This window comes from Falco punctatus, assembly GCF_963210335.1.
Source record: "Falco punctatus genome assembly, chromosome: 15".
Classification (NCBI taxonomy): Eukaryota; Metazoa; Chordata; class Aves; order Falconiformes; family Falconidae; genus Falco; species Falco punctatus.
Window position 1 is genome coordinate 15,641,336 of NC_137595.1, and position 14,703 is coordinate 15,656,038.

General features: G+C 51.4%; 1 protein-coding gene across 2 annotated transcripts in view; it reads right to left on the reverse strand.

Annotated features, from left to right (window-relative positions):
• RNF128 (ring finger protein 128) overlaps positions 1-14,703 on the reverse strand; it is a 42,052-nt gene that overhangs the window by 22,339 nt on the left and 5,010 nt on the right. Inside the window, exon 1 of one of the 2 annotated variants that reach the window (XM_080365784.1) lies at positions 4,598-12,528. The exons of the other annotated variant lie outside the window; for it this stretch is intronic. Within the exon in view, the coding sequence (XP_080221910.1) occupies positions 4,598-5,030 (433 nt within the window). The 5' untranslated portion in view covers positions 5,031-12,528. Of the gene's footprint in view, positions 1-4,597; positions 12,529-14,703 lie in introns of those variants that run through there. 2 annotated transcript variants of the gene reach the window in all.

Consider the following 14,703-nt stretch of genomic DNA (forward strand, 5'->3'; position numbering starts at 1 on the left):
GTCTGCAGAAAGATGCCAGGTCACATTCGATACAGTGGGGAACAGCGCTGAGCCCGAGCGCTGTTTGCTCCCTGGCACATCCAAGACTGGAGGCCAACGAGCACCGTTGTTGTTTTAGGACCATAGGTCCTCCACAACGGAGCCTCTCCTGCCACGGCTGTCACCTCGGATTGTAATTCACCCTTTTGCAATTCAGCAGCCCAGTAAACCCAAAGAGCAAGGGCACTTTGCAGACATGTTCCAGGCTATCTAAGGGTTGGTGCCTACCCTGCAGTCTTCCGTGGCACAAAGGTACCTAAATTAGACCAAGAAGAGCAAGGGCAGGGATCAGAGGCTGTCAGTAGCAGTGATCAGTCTGTCCTGCTTGCTCACAGACCCCTGTGCTGTGAGCAACTCCCCCACACCCCCACCATACCCTGCAGGTGGGAGATCAGGGTCATCAGCCAGACTCTGCATACCACCCTGCTACCTGCCACTACAGCTGTGACATTAACTCACCCTAAACCGGGCAGCCAGGAGAACTGGACTGAGCACGTAAGGACAAAGTTGCAGCACATGCACATCAAATTAGCTATTCTCAGGTGCAAAGAGCTACAAACTCCAGGCACTACAGACTGCAAATACGACCCAGGCACCGTGGATCCATTCAAGTTCTTTCTCAATAAGGAGCTGCTGGTAGGAAGGGCTAAATACTCTGCCGAGGGTCACCTGGCCACGGCCAGGGAACACGGGAAAGCAAGTGTCATTCATTAGAACCTGCATCCTCATTCCTCATCTCGGAGGTGCTCAGCACAAGCCTTCACTCGCTGCAAAGGAGAGGTGCACTATTTGTTTACACATGTACAAAGCGTCAGCACAGCCTGCCTTGAGATCACTGTTCTGCCTCAGCCTTTAGCAGGAAGAGTTTTACAGGTCACTTCAGCCTTTTGATATCATGGCAAAGTTTTCGCTTGATTCTAAAGACCGTGCCTCGCACAAAGTTGGAGCAGAGCAGAATTATACACTTCTGCCATTCACTATTTCCCCTAAGCATATGGAGATTAGCCTTCACCTCAGTGAAATTCCGGCAGAACAAGTCAAGTGGCAGCACTACATATTTAACCTTTCCTTCCCCTTTCGCCCATTGATGCAAGTTTACACTTGAACCAGATCTTGTCAGCCTGAGACATGCTGTTACTGTTTCAGGCCAGAATTATTTAGCTGTGTTGCCCCAGAATAAGCCCTCTGCAGATCAGGTGGTGTGCTTCTCAAGGCTAGAGTTACACCACAAGAGAGAAACCGAAGGAAATTATCACCACAGCTTTCTGACCTGCCAAGAATTTAGCAGCTGCAGGAAAATAACACCAAAGAACACTTTCCACAGTTACCTCCATACCCTGACACCAAAGCCACCTAACAGCCTGGTTCTATCTTAAGTTCACCTTTAAAACAAACCAATTCTTGCCATGTACTTTTCCCCCACATGCTGCTGTTTTTCTCCAATCAAACGTGGTTTTTTTTTTCAGAAGGTCAATATAGATTACAGAGAGGTGCAATTATAAGCACACAGAACTGTACTTTGAAACCCTGCTCAGCCTGCCACAGAGCGGTACATCTTCTTAAAGTGAGCACAATTCAAACTCAAGTTTGCTAATTGATATGGTTTTGCGCTTATAAAAGTACAAAGTAAATATGACTTTGGACTCCATTAAATCCTTGACATTCTGTGTGTTAGGGAGGATTAGGCAGGAGTTGATCACATCTGATTTGGCTATTTGCATTCTGTTGTTTTTATTGCCAGGGTGGGGGGGTTGTTTTGGTTTGTGTTTTTTTGCTGTTGGTTTTTTTTTTGTTTGTGTTTGTTTGTTTTTAAAGTTGACACACCACAAAGTTTCCACACAGAGCACTGATACAAGCAATAAAGAATTCATCAGACTAAACACGATGATTATAAGCAAAGAAATCTCTGGAAGCAGGATGACCAGCACCAACATTGCTGACAAGTACAGGCACATTCAAGCTTCTAAAGAAGAAAGTTGCTTCAAAAGCCAAGCTTGACAGCCCCGGAAAAGGCACACTCTGTACTTTTAGATAAACTTCTGTTGCCACCAAAGTTCTGCAATGAAAAGCCACATTGTGCCACGCATTTTATCAAAGCCCACCCATGGGGACTTTCCTTCTCTGGCAGGCAGATGACAGGTCCTGTGCCCCGCCGCAGAGAGGAGAGCCCTTGGCATGGCTGCAGCGCAGGCAGGAGATGCTACCCTAGGCAGCCCGGACACTTCACTCCTCCTCACCCCCTGCAACGCCACCTCCCGCTGCCTCCCACTTCCTCAACTTAAGGAAGTGCTTGGCCTTGTTTAGTTTCACTTGATGGCATATGGTGGCCCTGTTAAAGCAGAAATGAAGCCAATTAGGAAACCCAGGTCATGAAGTCACCACTAGCACAGCTACAGCCATTACAGCAACGGCCGGAGTTCTAGTTGCACAAAACTCATTCTTTAATGAGCAGGGCTACCTTCACCGCTGCCTCCAGAAGAGTTAGAGCATCCAGTGCCACCACTGAAGGCCAGAAGAGGAGACCCACCCCAAAGCACAGTTCAGTGAAGGGCAGTCTGACCAGCTCTTACCTCTGAAGTTTCAGCTCAGCCTACAGCACTACACCTCACCAGCACTGTACAAGGAATATCCCGCGCTTGGCAAAATGAATGAGGCTGATTACTTGCAGCTTGCTTCCTCCTGGCCATGCTGTGTTAACGTTTGTCAGGTTTGACTGGAGAGCATTGGCTCCCAGCAGGGGCAGGGGTGGCTCAAGCACAGTGTGTCACCGAAGACCCCACAAGCAGAAGGAAGAGCATCACTGTGGGAAGTGTTGAGAACAGGGACTTGCAGACAACTGTGAAAACATAAAAAGATAACTCAAGTCCAGAGGGGAAGAAAAGGGAGGGGGTGGCACAGGAGAAGTAGTGAGGGACTAAAACAAGGACAAGGAATAAAAACAGCAGCAGCAACAAGCTTAGCCCAGTAATTGTGCTAGGATGTGGCAAGGAGTCATCGTGCAGATGAAATAAGTAGTTTGACAGAAGCTGTCTTCTTCAAGAAGTCCCTGTCCTATTTATCTGCAATTCAGCTGAGAAGTTTCAAAGTGCCCTCAAGCCCGTAACCCATCATGCAGGATAATCAGGCCAGCTACAGCCACTCTGACAAATCCCTCAGCAGAAAGCTTAAGGACAGCATGGGAAAGGAGGAAGCTCCTCTTGGAGCAGACCCTGCAGACAGCAGATGGCTTATTTTGAGGCAGCTCCCAGCAAGATTAAGATGCTGTAGGTCTCCCAGTGTTCAGGCCAGGAGCACACATACCTTCCCCCCAAGGAAGAGGTTCAGCAGTGACCTGCCCAGGTCAGCCAGTGCCAAAGGAGCTCTGCAGAGAGCTGTGGGATTAGGTAGGCACACAGCAAACGGGGCTCAGGGCAGGGATGCTACCGGCAACTCAGCAGAAGGAACTCACCCAGCAATAGCCAGATCTCAATGCCGGTTGTCAGCAGATGATTTAATTAAGTAAGAAAGCTCTGCCTCAGAAAGGCTAGAACCCATCCAGATTGTATGTTCTAAATTCTTAAAGTGGCGTACAGACAGTCATACAGGTCATTAAGATTGCACACAACAAAGCTCCAGAGGCAGCTACTGCTTCCTTGTCTGACCAGAACACTTACCTCCACCGCTACCAGACAGAAACCCTCTCCACCCCTTCTACGAGGGGTGCTGCAAGGATATAATTATTTTTCAAGCCAGTCAAAGCTTTAAGACTCACTCTGTGTTTTCACTATTTCTCTCCAGAAGACGCGGCTCCCCAAAGCAGCGTCACTTAGCAGAACACCAAGAGACCCCTGAGGTGTGCGCGCATCCAGCCGGCAGCTGAGGGCTGGATGGAGCCAGCGCATCCCTGCCCCACCACGGGCAGGGCACCTGCTCCTGCCCTGGCCAGGAGGCAGTTACACGGCTTCCAGCCCAGGGCACTTTCTCAGGAAACACTAGGCTGAAAGAGAGCCAAATCTCATTCTTCCTTTGCAAGACAGGCAGTTCGGGAAGAAAAAACAACAAACCCAAACCAACAGCGCTGGCAAGGAGGAGGCGTTCTACAGCGAGAGGAGGGAGGCTACGCACGAGGATCATTCTCTGCCTGCTCCTGAGCTGGTTAGTGTGCAGCACGCAGGGAAAACCGGTGCCCGAGTGTGGAAGCCCTGCCTATCCCAACCTACTCCGCAGGCTTTGAAAACCGCAGCATCCATCAACTCCGGGCAGCTACCTGGTCGCAGGGAACCCGGAGCGGACGGCAGGCACTGCTCCCCCCGCACACCTGCGGCGGCCCCAGCCAGCAGACATCGTTACTCATTAATCAAGGGAAAATTCAGCAACAGCAGCGCCCAGAACGGCACCGGGTGCTCGGGGCGGACACCGCTGGCGCAGCAGGGGCAGAAAGGAACCCCAGCCCCTTGCTGGACATCCCAGGCGGGTGGGCTGAGCCAGCCGGGGGGGCTGAGCCAGCCGGGGGGGCTGCCCCCGGGGTGCCCCCTTCTCGCGGGGCAGCCCCCCCCCCCCGCGGGCCGCCGGGACTCACCGTGGTGGGACATGGGCAGCACCTCGTTGCCGGTGCCGCGGTAGTTGTAGATGACGGCGGCGGCGGCGCCGCGGTTGGTGGCCAGGCGGATCTTATCGGCGAAGGAGCAGCCGCCGCCGCGCTGGATGAGGGCGAGCCAGCCCGGGGCGTCCCCGCCGCCCGCCGGGGCGCCGCTGAAGTTGGTGCTGGCGCTGCAGGCGTTGAAGGAGTCGCGGTCGTCGGGCAGCACCAGCACCCCCGCGGCCGCCTGCAGCGGCGAGTCCTGCCCGTACAGGCCGCTCTCGCTCGCCTCCCAGCCGCTCCGGTTGCGGTCCGCGCCGTCCTCCCACGACACGTTCAGCCAAGCGCTCCAGGCCGCCGCCGCCGCCCCGCGGGGCCCGGGGGAGGCGCAGAGCAGCGCGGCCACCGCCAGCAGCGCGGACCCCGACGGCATCACGGCCCAGCCCGGCCCGGCCGCGCCGCCGCCTAAAACCGCCGCGGCCCCGCCGCCGCCGCCGCTCACGGGGGAGGAGCGGGGCCTCCCCCCCCCGCGGCACGCCCCCGCCCCGCCCGGAGCCCCGCCGGCCGTCCCCGGCCCCGCCGCACCCCCGCCGCCCGAGCGGGGACCGGTGCCCGCGGCGGCAGCCACGGGCGCCCCGACGGCGCGGGGACCCCGGGGGGGGGGGGGTCCCCTGGCCGGAGCGCCCCGCAGGGCAGTGGGTCACCACCCCAGGTTGCTTCCCAGGGGGGATGCGGTGGGTCGCCCAGCCGGGTCACCTCTCAGAAGTGACGGTTCCTCCTGCCGTCACCTCTCAGGGGTGACGGGGACCCCCCCGGATCGCTCCCAGCCAGGGTGGATCACCCCCCACACCCCCATCACCTGCTGGCACAGTAGGTGACCCCCCTCCGGGCTGCCTCCCCCGCAGCCCACCCCAGTGCCCGCTGCAGCCGGGGGTCCCAGTAGCCGGCAGGGACCCCCTAAGAAGCCGCCCACCTGGGGGGGCCACCGCACCCCCACCCCGCGGCAGCCGTTCGCACCGGTGCTGCCTGCGGGAGGCTCAGCACCGCACAGCATCGGTCCTGCCTGGAATTACTGTGCAGAGCAGGAGGTGAGCTGTGTGAACTCACCAGCCATCGTCCTCCCTCGGACATACACTATAAACCTGCCCTTTCAATGCCTTCGTCTACTTAGGTGTTAGCTGCATTCGCATAGTTAATTATTTTTTAAATATATTTTTAATTCACAATGAGAAGCCACGTTCCTTCAGGGCTCTGCAATTCTATTTGGGGCAGCCGCTCTGCCTTCAAAAGTCCCTCGCTCCGGCACGTGCGCATTTTTGCTCAGCTGTCCCACACCAGGCAGCGCGCTCTGAGTGCTCGCGGAACTGCTGCAAACACGAGCAGGACATGCTGTCAGAGCCTTGCCAGGGAACTTGAGGCAGGAAAGGACGATACCAGGAGACACAAGACCATTTCGAGCTCCTCCACAGAGCCACTCTGCTGAAGGAGAGGCCCTGCTCCTACCAGCCGCTCTGCAGGAATTGCCCCCGGCACGCGGAGCCACCAAACACATCCCCAGACGGCCACGTGTCACCGCGCACAGGCTGGGTCCCTGGACGGGAGCCCATCATTTAGAAGGTTATTTCTCTGCAGTGATTATATGGCACATGATCAGCTGCTGCCTATGCAATCACCAAGAAAATTAGCGTAAAGACAGAATTAAACCCTTTCTGGCATGAGTCGGCACCGCTTAGTTGTTAACGCAGGCTTTTGGCTGATGCTGAATCTGGGGGGCTGATAACCGGTAACTTGGCGTCGAGCCATGGCACATGTTTTCCTTCACTTGCACCTGTGCTAAAGACAGGACGGGGAGAGTGACACGGTCAAACCCAGCTTGGGTTTGAACAACTACCTGGGGGCAGGGGCTTGGGAACCCACCTGCTCCATGGGCGTCCACCCCTGCCAGCGCGGCACCTACAGGTGTTTGTAGCTCAGTAGCACAGGGAGAGCAGAGGTTGGTTTTGCTGCCCAAGTAGCAGCGTGCAGAGCAGGTAGCGAAGAGCAGGTGAAGCAATTTGCTGCAGATCAATATTGCTAAACACACAAAGCTTACTAACCCTTTTGTCCTAACCTAAACAAACCTCTCATTTTCTCATTCCACATTTAAGCAGGCAACTTACCTCAACGAGTAACATCTCTAGCTGTAGTAAGTATATCTGTAAGCAACCAGAGAGACTTGGTTTTGAAACCTGTTCCATGTAGGTGCAGGGAACAACTTAACACTCTGAAAATACAACTAAGCCTTGCACAATTGGCAGCAGCCAAACCACTCAGCTTCAAGCGGCTCCCAAGCTCTAGGGATGCTTAGCTGTGGTGTTTTCACCAAGGCAAAATTGCACCAAAACCTGGAACCTCCTTGGGATACAAAACTTCCTGTAGTGCAGGGGATTTTGAGTATGAGGCTTTGCCGCAGTCTCTTACACATCCATACGTTACGGTTTCTGACATGATTTTAACAAAGCGACAGCGCGGGTGCAGGCGTTGCAGCCACGCGGGGCAAGGGCGTTCCTGCGGCAGCCGGCTGGCCGGGCAGCAGAGCCGCGGGGCACGGCGGCACTCTGTGCCGGGGCACAGCAGCTCCCAGCTCCAGCCTGCCTCTGGGCAGCAGCCACTGACTTCACAGCTCTTCGGCAACTGTCGGGCAACGTGCATGCTGCCCAGGCTGCTGCCGGGTGGCAAAATGTCCACGGCGCATTTGGTAATCTCACCAAAATGAACACAGAGCCCGAACTTGAGCTTCTCACCACGTGGCACAGACAGTGATACCAAGAAACAGAATTGTTCTAAATGGAATCGCGGACGTTGTGCTGTCCTGGCATCATTTTGGTAACAAGTTTCTGACTCCTTGCTCGGGCAATGTTTCCACGTGCTTGAAAACAACCGAGTAAGCCAACGGCAGGCACAAACAGAGGGCTTGTTTGCCATGGCTGAGGAATTCCTCAGGCTAGCAAAGCTAAGGAAGCCGAGTGTTTGTGTTGGGGCAAAAAAGCAGATGCCTGTGCTGACGGGTGCTCAGTCCTCCCGAGTAAACCCTGGAAATCAGCAGCCTTGCCTGGCTTGGCAGGGAAGCCGCTTGCAAGAGGCCAGTGGTCCCTGCGCATCCCGGCACGGTTAGCGGCTCCTCTGGGCCAGCGTAACTGAAAGGAGCCGGGTGAGGTGGCTGGGACAGTGTCCGAGCACAGGGGGATGTCCCAGCAGAGTTAAAACTGTATTAAAAAACAGCATGCCAGATATACCTATTTTAAGCTGCATATCTCACCCTGAGAACTTTCCGGCTTCTGGTTCATTAAATCTTCCAGAATGATAGTTAATAAACAGACTGGCAGCCTCACTGAAGTGTATCCCTCGCTCCTGTTTGAAAAATACGGTCTGTCTGGTGGCTTTCAGCTCAGTTAGCTGTGATTCACGACAGAAAAGGTGCATATTGAGCAGCAACCGCCGCTAGTCACTGTGACCGGGAATCCTGGAGGGACCAGGCAAGAAGAAAGCTGATAGGGTTTTTTTGCTGGTTGGGTTGTTTTTTTATTTTCTTCCTTTACATAAAAAGCTGAGATTTTATGGTTTGAAGAAAGCACATTTTGTTTTGGAGAAAGAGGCCAGATATTGTAGGGGCTGTGACATGGAGTACAACATATTAACAAGTAGTCCAACTTCCTTCTGCCACATTTGTTTGCGAGAGCTTGCAAAAAGTTTCTGAAATTAAAAGCACTGTTGCCCACAATGACTACAGATGTGAGAATGACAAGGTACACAGCATTAATGGGCTCCCACAAAATCAGAAGCAGAATTACATCTGAAATAGGTAGAGCATGAAGGCATTTCTGGTGCAGATCTAACTTTTTTAACCTTAAATAAGATTTTTATTGTTTAAAGACTTATGCTATATAATTTTGCTTTTCATTTTTTCCCTATGGCTACTGGTGGAGGCACTGAGAAGTTCAGAAAGTAGGGCATAACTTTGAGATGAACAAAGAGAAATCCTGGGAATGCTGTCACTGCCTTCCACAGGGATGGACCCTACCATTATCTGGAGCTTTATCTTATTTGAGTAAATAATTAAACATATTTTTTCAAGATTAAAAAAAAAAGCCTATGCTAAAATTGCTTTTTAATGTCAAGCCAGATCACTCGGGGCATCTTGCCGATGAGACATCTGTATTTTCATGTCCTTCAAAACTGCATTTGTTTCTTATTCAAGTACCCACACTGGATCTCTGTCTTTGGAGGGAAGCTCCCAAGGACACAAGAAATCTCTGTCAGGGCAAAGCATTACAGGAGCTGACACTGAACCCTCCAAGCACTGCCTATGGATCTGAACTGTGCCTCTGGGTCTTTTCCACTGAACAATGAAGTGGAAAGGAGAAGCACTTGCAAAAATGGAAAAAGCAATCAAAAGGAGCACCCTAAAATGAAACCCAGGACTGAACATCATGGAACTAATAAATCCATGAACAAAAATTACCCTGAATCACAAGTTAAAGACAATAAATATTGCATTTCCTTACCCAAAACTAGCTCATGTCCATGACCAGCTTGGGCTGGTGACTTGGGCTGGTGACTTGCTCTACCAGTAGGCAATGGCATGGGCTAAAGTTTTTAAGTTAGCTGAAAAAAAAAAAAAAAATTAAAGTATGAGAGTGGAGGTTGCGGGTCTTTGCCGTTTTACAAAGAAGACTGGCTCAGGCCAGAGCAGCTGTAGAGGCTGGAAACCTCCCCACCTCCCTCCTGCGGGGCTTTAGGAGCTTCCAGGAGAATCTGAGGTGATCTTTGTGACGAGATGGGGAAGACACACAGAGGTTGCCAGTTCCAGCTAAGTTTCACCATGAATCTGGGAGCTTGTTTGGCCCTAACACAACTTGGAAACTCCAGCCTGCAACTCCCTGTTCACTGGATGCTGGAAAAAAAAGTGCGTCAGATGGCCCTGTGCGCTGGCACCAAACACTTTCCCTTGGCTAGGCAGATGTGTGCAAGAGTCCCCGGTGCCAGGGAAGCAAACGTTGTTTCTCCGTATTTCTGGCACAGTGGGACCAATTGTTGTGGCAGTGCTATGTGTGTGTGCCCTCTACTACCCCAGAGAATATGGGCAAAACACTGTCAGCAGAGGCAGAAGGTATGAAAGGGATGGGTGCTCATACCCTGATCAAAGTTCATACGCAGTCTTCCTCCCATCAAAGACACTTGCAATTTCATGAAATTACGTTTTCTATCTTTTATTTCAAAGGAAGCTGGTTTATAAACAGAAATAAGCAATATCTAGAAGATGCAAGCAAATTAAAGCGAAGATAAAAGCGTTCCACACAGATGACTACATGGAGCCTTGAGCAAACAAAGCATCTGTGATCCCTCTGAAAAACTAAACCAACAACAAAAAACAACAACCAAGAAAGGCCAGAATTTGTCAGATAGCATGTAGTTTTGGTTTCACATGGAACTGAAACATGATGCTGCTGAGGCCTGTTGATTCAGTGGTTGTCCTGATTCAGTGGCAGCAGAGTTTCCAAGCAGGGGACTGAATCAGTGGTTCCCCTCCCCTGCAGCATGTTGGGCAATCTCCATCCAGCCTGGGGACCGAGATTTTCCATGTAATGCAGTTGGCTGATTGAGGAGCATCAGATGACTGGCAGTCTGAACACAACCTCAAGAGCAGAACTCATTGACACTTGGCTCTTTTGAGGAAGAAACTAGTCCAAGTCAAAACGTTTGCCCTTTCGGGGTTTGTTTGTACAGATGCACAAACTACGGGGCCACCGATCACAGCCGCTTGCAGAAACCAGCTGCACATCCCCGAGGAACTCTCTCATCCCAGGTACATACGTACCTAATTTTAAGTTCTGACTTTACCTCCATCAAATCTGCACAGGCCTCTGTGAAAAGCCCTCGCTGCATCCAACAAGGAAAGCCTGGCAGTGACTCCAGCTGGTCCTGAAAACCTTGTTTACAGCACAACGAGCCGAGGGCAGGAACGCTCTGAATAGGGGCTCTTAAAATCATAGAACGCTAAAAGCCCAGCTTTTACAGCATAATTAGGATGTAAGCTGTGACAAACTTCAGTGACCCCAGTAACGTCGGTGGGAACCTTGCCAATGGTCTCAACAGGCCAAAGACTCGCCAGGCTCTCTCGTTCCTTCCTCCCACCCCAAGAGCTGCTGACAAGCTGCAAGAGGCACCTGCCGCCCCGGCACAGCCAGCCCCGAGGAAGGTCCCGGGAGGGGGAAACAGGCATTCGAGCAAAGTGTTCACACGGAAAAAACAGGAAGGAGAAAGTCCTCTCCAGGAAGGTGCTTGGCCCCAGCTGGTGGCCAGGGGAGTTAGGGGATCGCCCGAGCTCCCCGAGGGCCACCCAGCCCCAGCAGCCGTCTCGGCTCACGGCCAGGAGCGGCTGGTGCAGGCTCCTTTCTGAGAGGGCCGTGGAAATGTCTAAACCAAAGATCAGCTCTAGACAAAATTATTTTAGGCCGTAACTTTTTTCTGAGCCTTATGTTTGGCACGTGACTTCGAAGCATGACAGGCCTGAGCTGCAAAGCCGAGAACTAGAGGCGGCGCTGCTGCCGCCCGAGAGGACAGAGACCTCGCACGCTGGCTTAGGCTCAGCAAGACCTTCCAGCGTGTGCTTCTTGCAACTCCCTGAGGTGGAAGAAACTCTAAACCACGGATGGTTTTTTGCTTGGCCCCTTTTGCATCTTTGCTCGATGGATGCAAAGATGCTCATGGCCACAGCTTGGGAGAACAGCAGGGAAAGGGCAGCCCGCAGCCCGCAAGCTCTTTTCCAAGCGTGAAGCAGACCGTGTTCATAGCAAATACTGATACATATATATACATATATGATTTATGTACAAATCAGTTTTGTATTTTGGATTTTTTTCATCAACATTTTCACTCTTCAAGGGGATGCACACAGTAATGCAGAACTTTGACACAGGTGATCCTTTTATAGCTCCACCAACATCTAGAAAACCGAATCGAAAGCAGCAGTAGATTTTAACTAGAAATAGTGAGTACTACATGTAAATTGATGGCCCGTGTTAAAGTATCTTCTAACTCACTCCTAAAATAACTACTTTACAATATTTAGGATGAATTTCTAAGTGAGATAGTAATTAATGCGTTATAAAACAGGTGAAGTACCTTATTGCGCACTTGCTGACCCAACACTTCCACGTGCAAATGGCACAGTCTAGAGTCCACTGAAATCAAAGGAAGCCCTTCCGCTGATTTTGTAAGGTTTAAGATACCACTTTTTTTTTCCTGTAAAGACCCTGTATAAATACTTAGTTAGAAAGGCACCTGGACTAGGAGGTAAGTAGACAGGACAGTAAATGGAAATAAATATTTTAAAAGAAACAAAAGGCTGATGCCGAAAGAGCCTTGGTGAAATTTGGGTCCAAAACGTATATTCTGAGAACCCCTGATCATTTGCTGCTTAGATCACCTCCCAGATCTGAAGCTGGCTCATTTTTGGTTTGGTTTTCAAAGTACGCAGTCACATAGTTTTCCTTTCTGTCCTCACCCTGCCTCCTTCCCCATCTCCTCCCTGCAGATAACTTTCCTGTTTGCCTACACTGACTACCAATTTCAGACAAACTGAGCTGAAAGCTTGGAAAATTCAAAGAGTTTCCCACAAGTTTTTACACATCAGTAGCTGGCGAGAGGACAGAAACCCCCACCAATTCCTGCCAGTCCCTCAGGAGATGCCGAAACCTGAGGTTCAGCAACCACGTGCTGTCTTTGGCCTGCCAGGTCCCAACTGCCTCTGCCTTGGGAGAGTCCCACCTGAGAGTGGGACTTACTGGTTTGAGGAACAAGGAAGCAAAAGGACTCGAGCCGGTGGTGATAACAGAAATGAAATCATAGGGATGGGAGGGGGGAAAAAAAAAAAAAAAAAAAAAAAAAAAAAGAGGAAAACATTCCCCACATGGAGTCAGAGGGGGTATAGGGACATAGAGGACAGGTGTGAGGACAGAACAACACACAAAACAAAACAGACAGCTCACCACACAACTAACTTCAAGCACCTGCTGTCCTGCTTCTACACCTGCACTGCTCTGGGTAGGGCCAGCCACTGGCTCTGCTCTCCTGCAGTGCCATGAGTGCAAAACGTGCATTGCATGTGCCTGAGGCTCAGGGTTCCTCTTCAAGGAAGCAAGAAAATCGGTTTGAATCCTCTCAGGTTATAAAAGGAATCAAACCCAGCTCTTCCCTGGTGCCAGTCAGTGCACTGACTTCCTGGAGAAAAGGGTCCCCACCACAGCTGCTGTGCATCACTGGGAGGGACTGTCCCAAAACACAGCAAGAGGCGATGCATGAAATGGTTAAATCCAGCTGGGCTCCAAGCTCTGAGCCTTGGCCTGAGCCACACCCTGAACCACAGGAGCCTTCCAGGAGATCAGAATTTAAGCTCAATCTGTCTCGAGCATTTTCCTCAGCTATTTACACCCAGTGCCTTGCTCGGGCAGTTATGCTCAGGCAGGTCACGGTTTGCCTGTTGGCTTTCATCGATCCTTCCAAGGTGTTCCACAGCAGTGCCGGTGGGAAGAGGCACCAGGAGCTGAACCCCACCAGTGCACTCTGCAATGCCCCAAGGACTCCTTGCACCCATACCTGCAGGTGACCATCAGGCTTCCACCAGCACATTCTTTTTTCTCTTCAGTTTTTGGGTTGCAATAACTAACACAACTTCAACTGCAACGGCATGACTGGCAAGAGAGTTTACACTGATAAGGGACTGAGGAAAGCAGTGCATGTTCTATAAGATATTACACACTTGTAACTAGAAGCCAGACTGATTGATTAGATGTAATTTTTTCTTTTGTTCTTTGTTTCCAGCAGGCTGAGCAGAGGATGCCACCTTTCTTTCTTTAGAGGAAATGGGTTAGCCAGTAGACTGTTGTCTTTTTTCTAGTTCTGGTAGTTAAAAGTTTTGCAAAGCCTCTCCTGAGCCTTGCTGAGGAAGCTCATGAGAGCACCACGCTGTGGTCCCGGGATAAACCTCCTGCTGGTTTTCCACAGAAGCAGAATCTGGGCTCCCCGTATATGTTCGCCACCAAGTTTATGGATGAACAAGTGGGTCACAGTATGTAGTCACTTCCAATAAACCCAGTGCTCATCACATTGCTTGCCTTGGAAGCTAAAGAAATAGTACTAAATGCCAGCGTGGTGAGGTCCTGTGCTTTGCTAGTTTCATGTTCTGGGGGCTCTGGAAGACCCCAGACTTGAATGCAGCTCTGGCAGTCTGCGCTCTGTGGAGGTGAGCACAGCCTGCAAGGATTTTTATGGCTGGAAGGAAAAGGCTGTCTGCTCTGGAGACTGGGCAGTCCAAGCCAGCTCTGAGCAGGGCAGCTGGATGCCCAGGGCCATGTCAGACTGGGGCTTGAGTATCTCGGAGGATGGAGGCTGCACGACCTCTCTGGGCAGCCTGCCACACTGCTCAACCACCCCCACAGTGATGTTTTTTCTTACATAATTTCTTGTTTGTGCCTATTTCTTCCACTGGGCACCACTGAGAGATGTCTGACTCCTTCCCTGGCCCCATCAGGAATTTGTACACATGGATGAGAACACCTCAAGCCTTCTCCAGAGGGTCCCACCCTCTCTTCGCAGTGACGGCTCCCACTGGCGAAGGGCTGAGCGCTTCGCCCTTCCTGCCGCTTCCCTCCCTCACCCGCACCTCTCGCTGCACCAAGGACCTGAAGCCACTTCAGACAATTTGCCAAGAAATGGAGGAATTCAGTCTACGCTACGAGAACATTCCCTTCACACAGGCATCTGGACTGCCGTTAGCAGAGTCACTTCACAAGGAATACATGAAAAGGGAAGTTCATGGTATTTGCTTTGCACGAACATCCTTGGAAGCTCATTTATTTTCACAGGCAGGTCCCACAGGCTGTTCAAAGCTCAGCTTTTTCTACAGTAAACAGAGGAGATGGCGCAAAATGTGTCGTAAAACAGAAATGACGGAAGATCAAATGAGCAATGACATTTTAGAGAGTTAAGATGGGGAATCTGAGTAAAGTTATACCAGCTTTCCTTACTTTAACCCTTAGCTTTAATCTTATACCAGCTTTCAAACC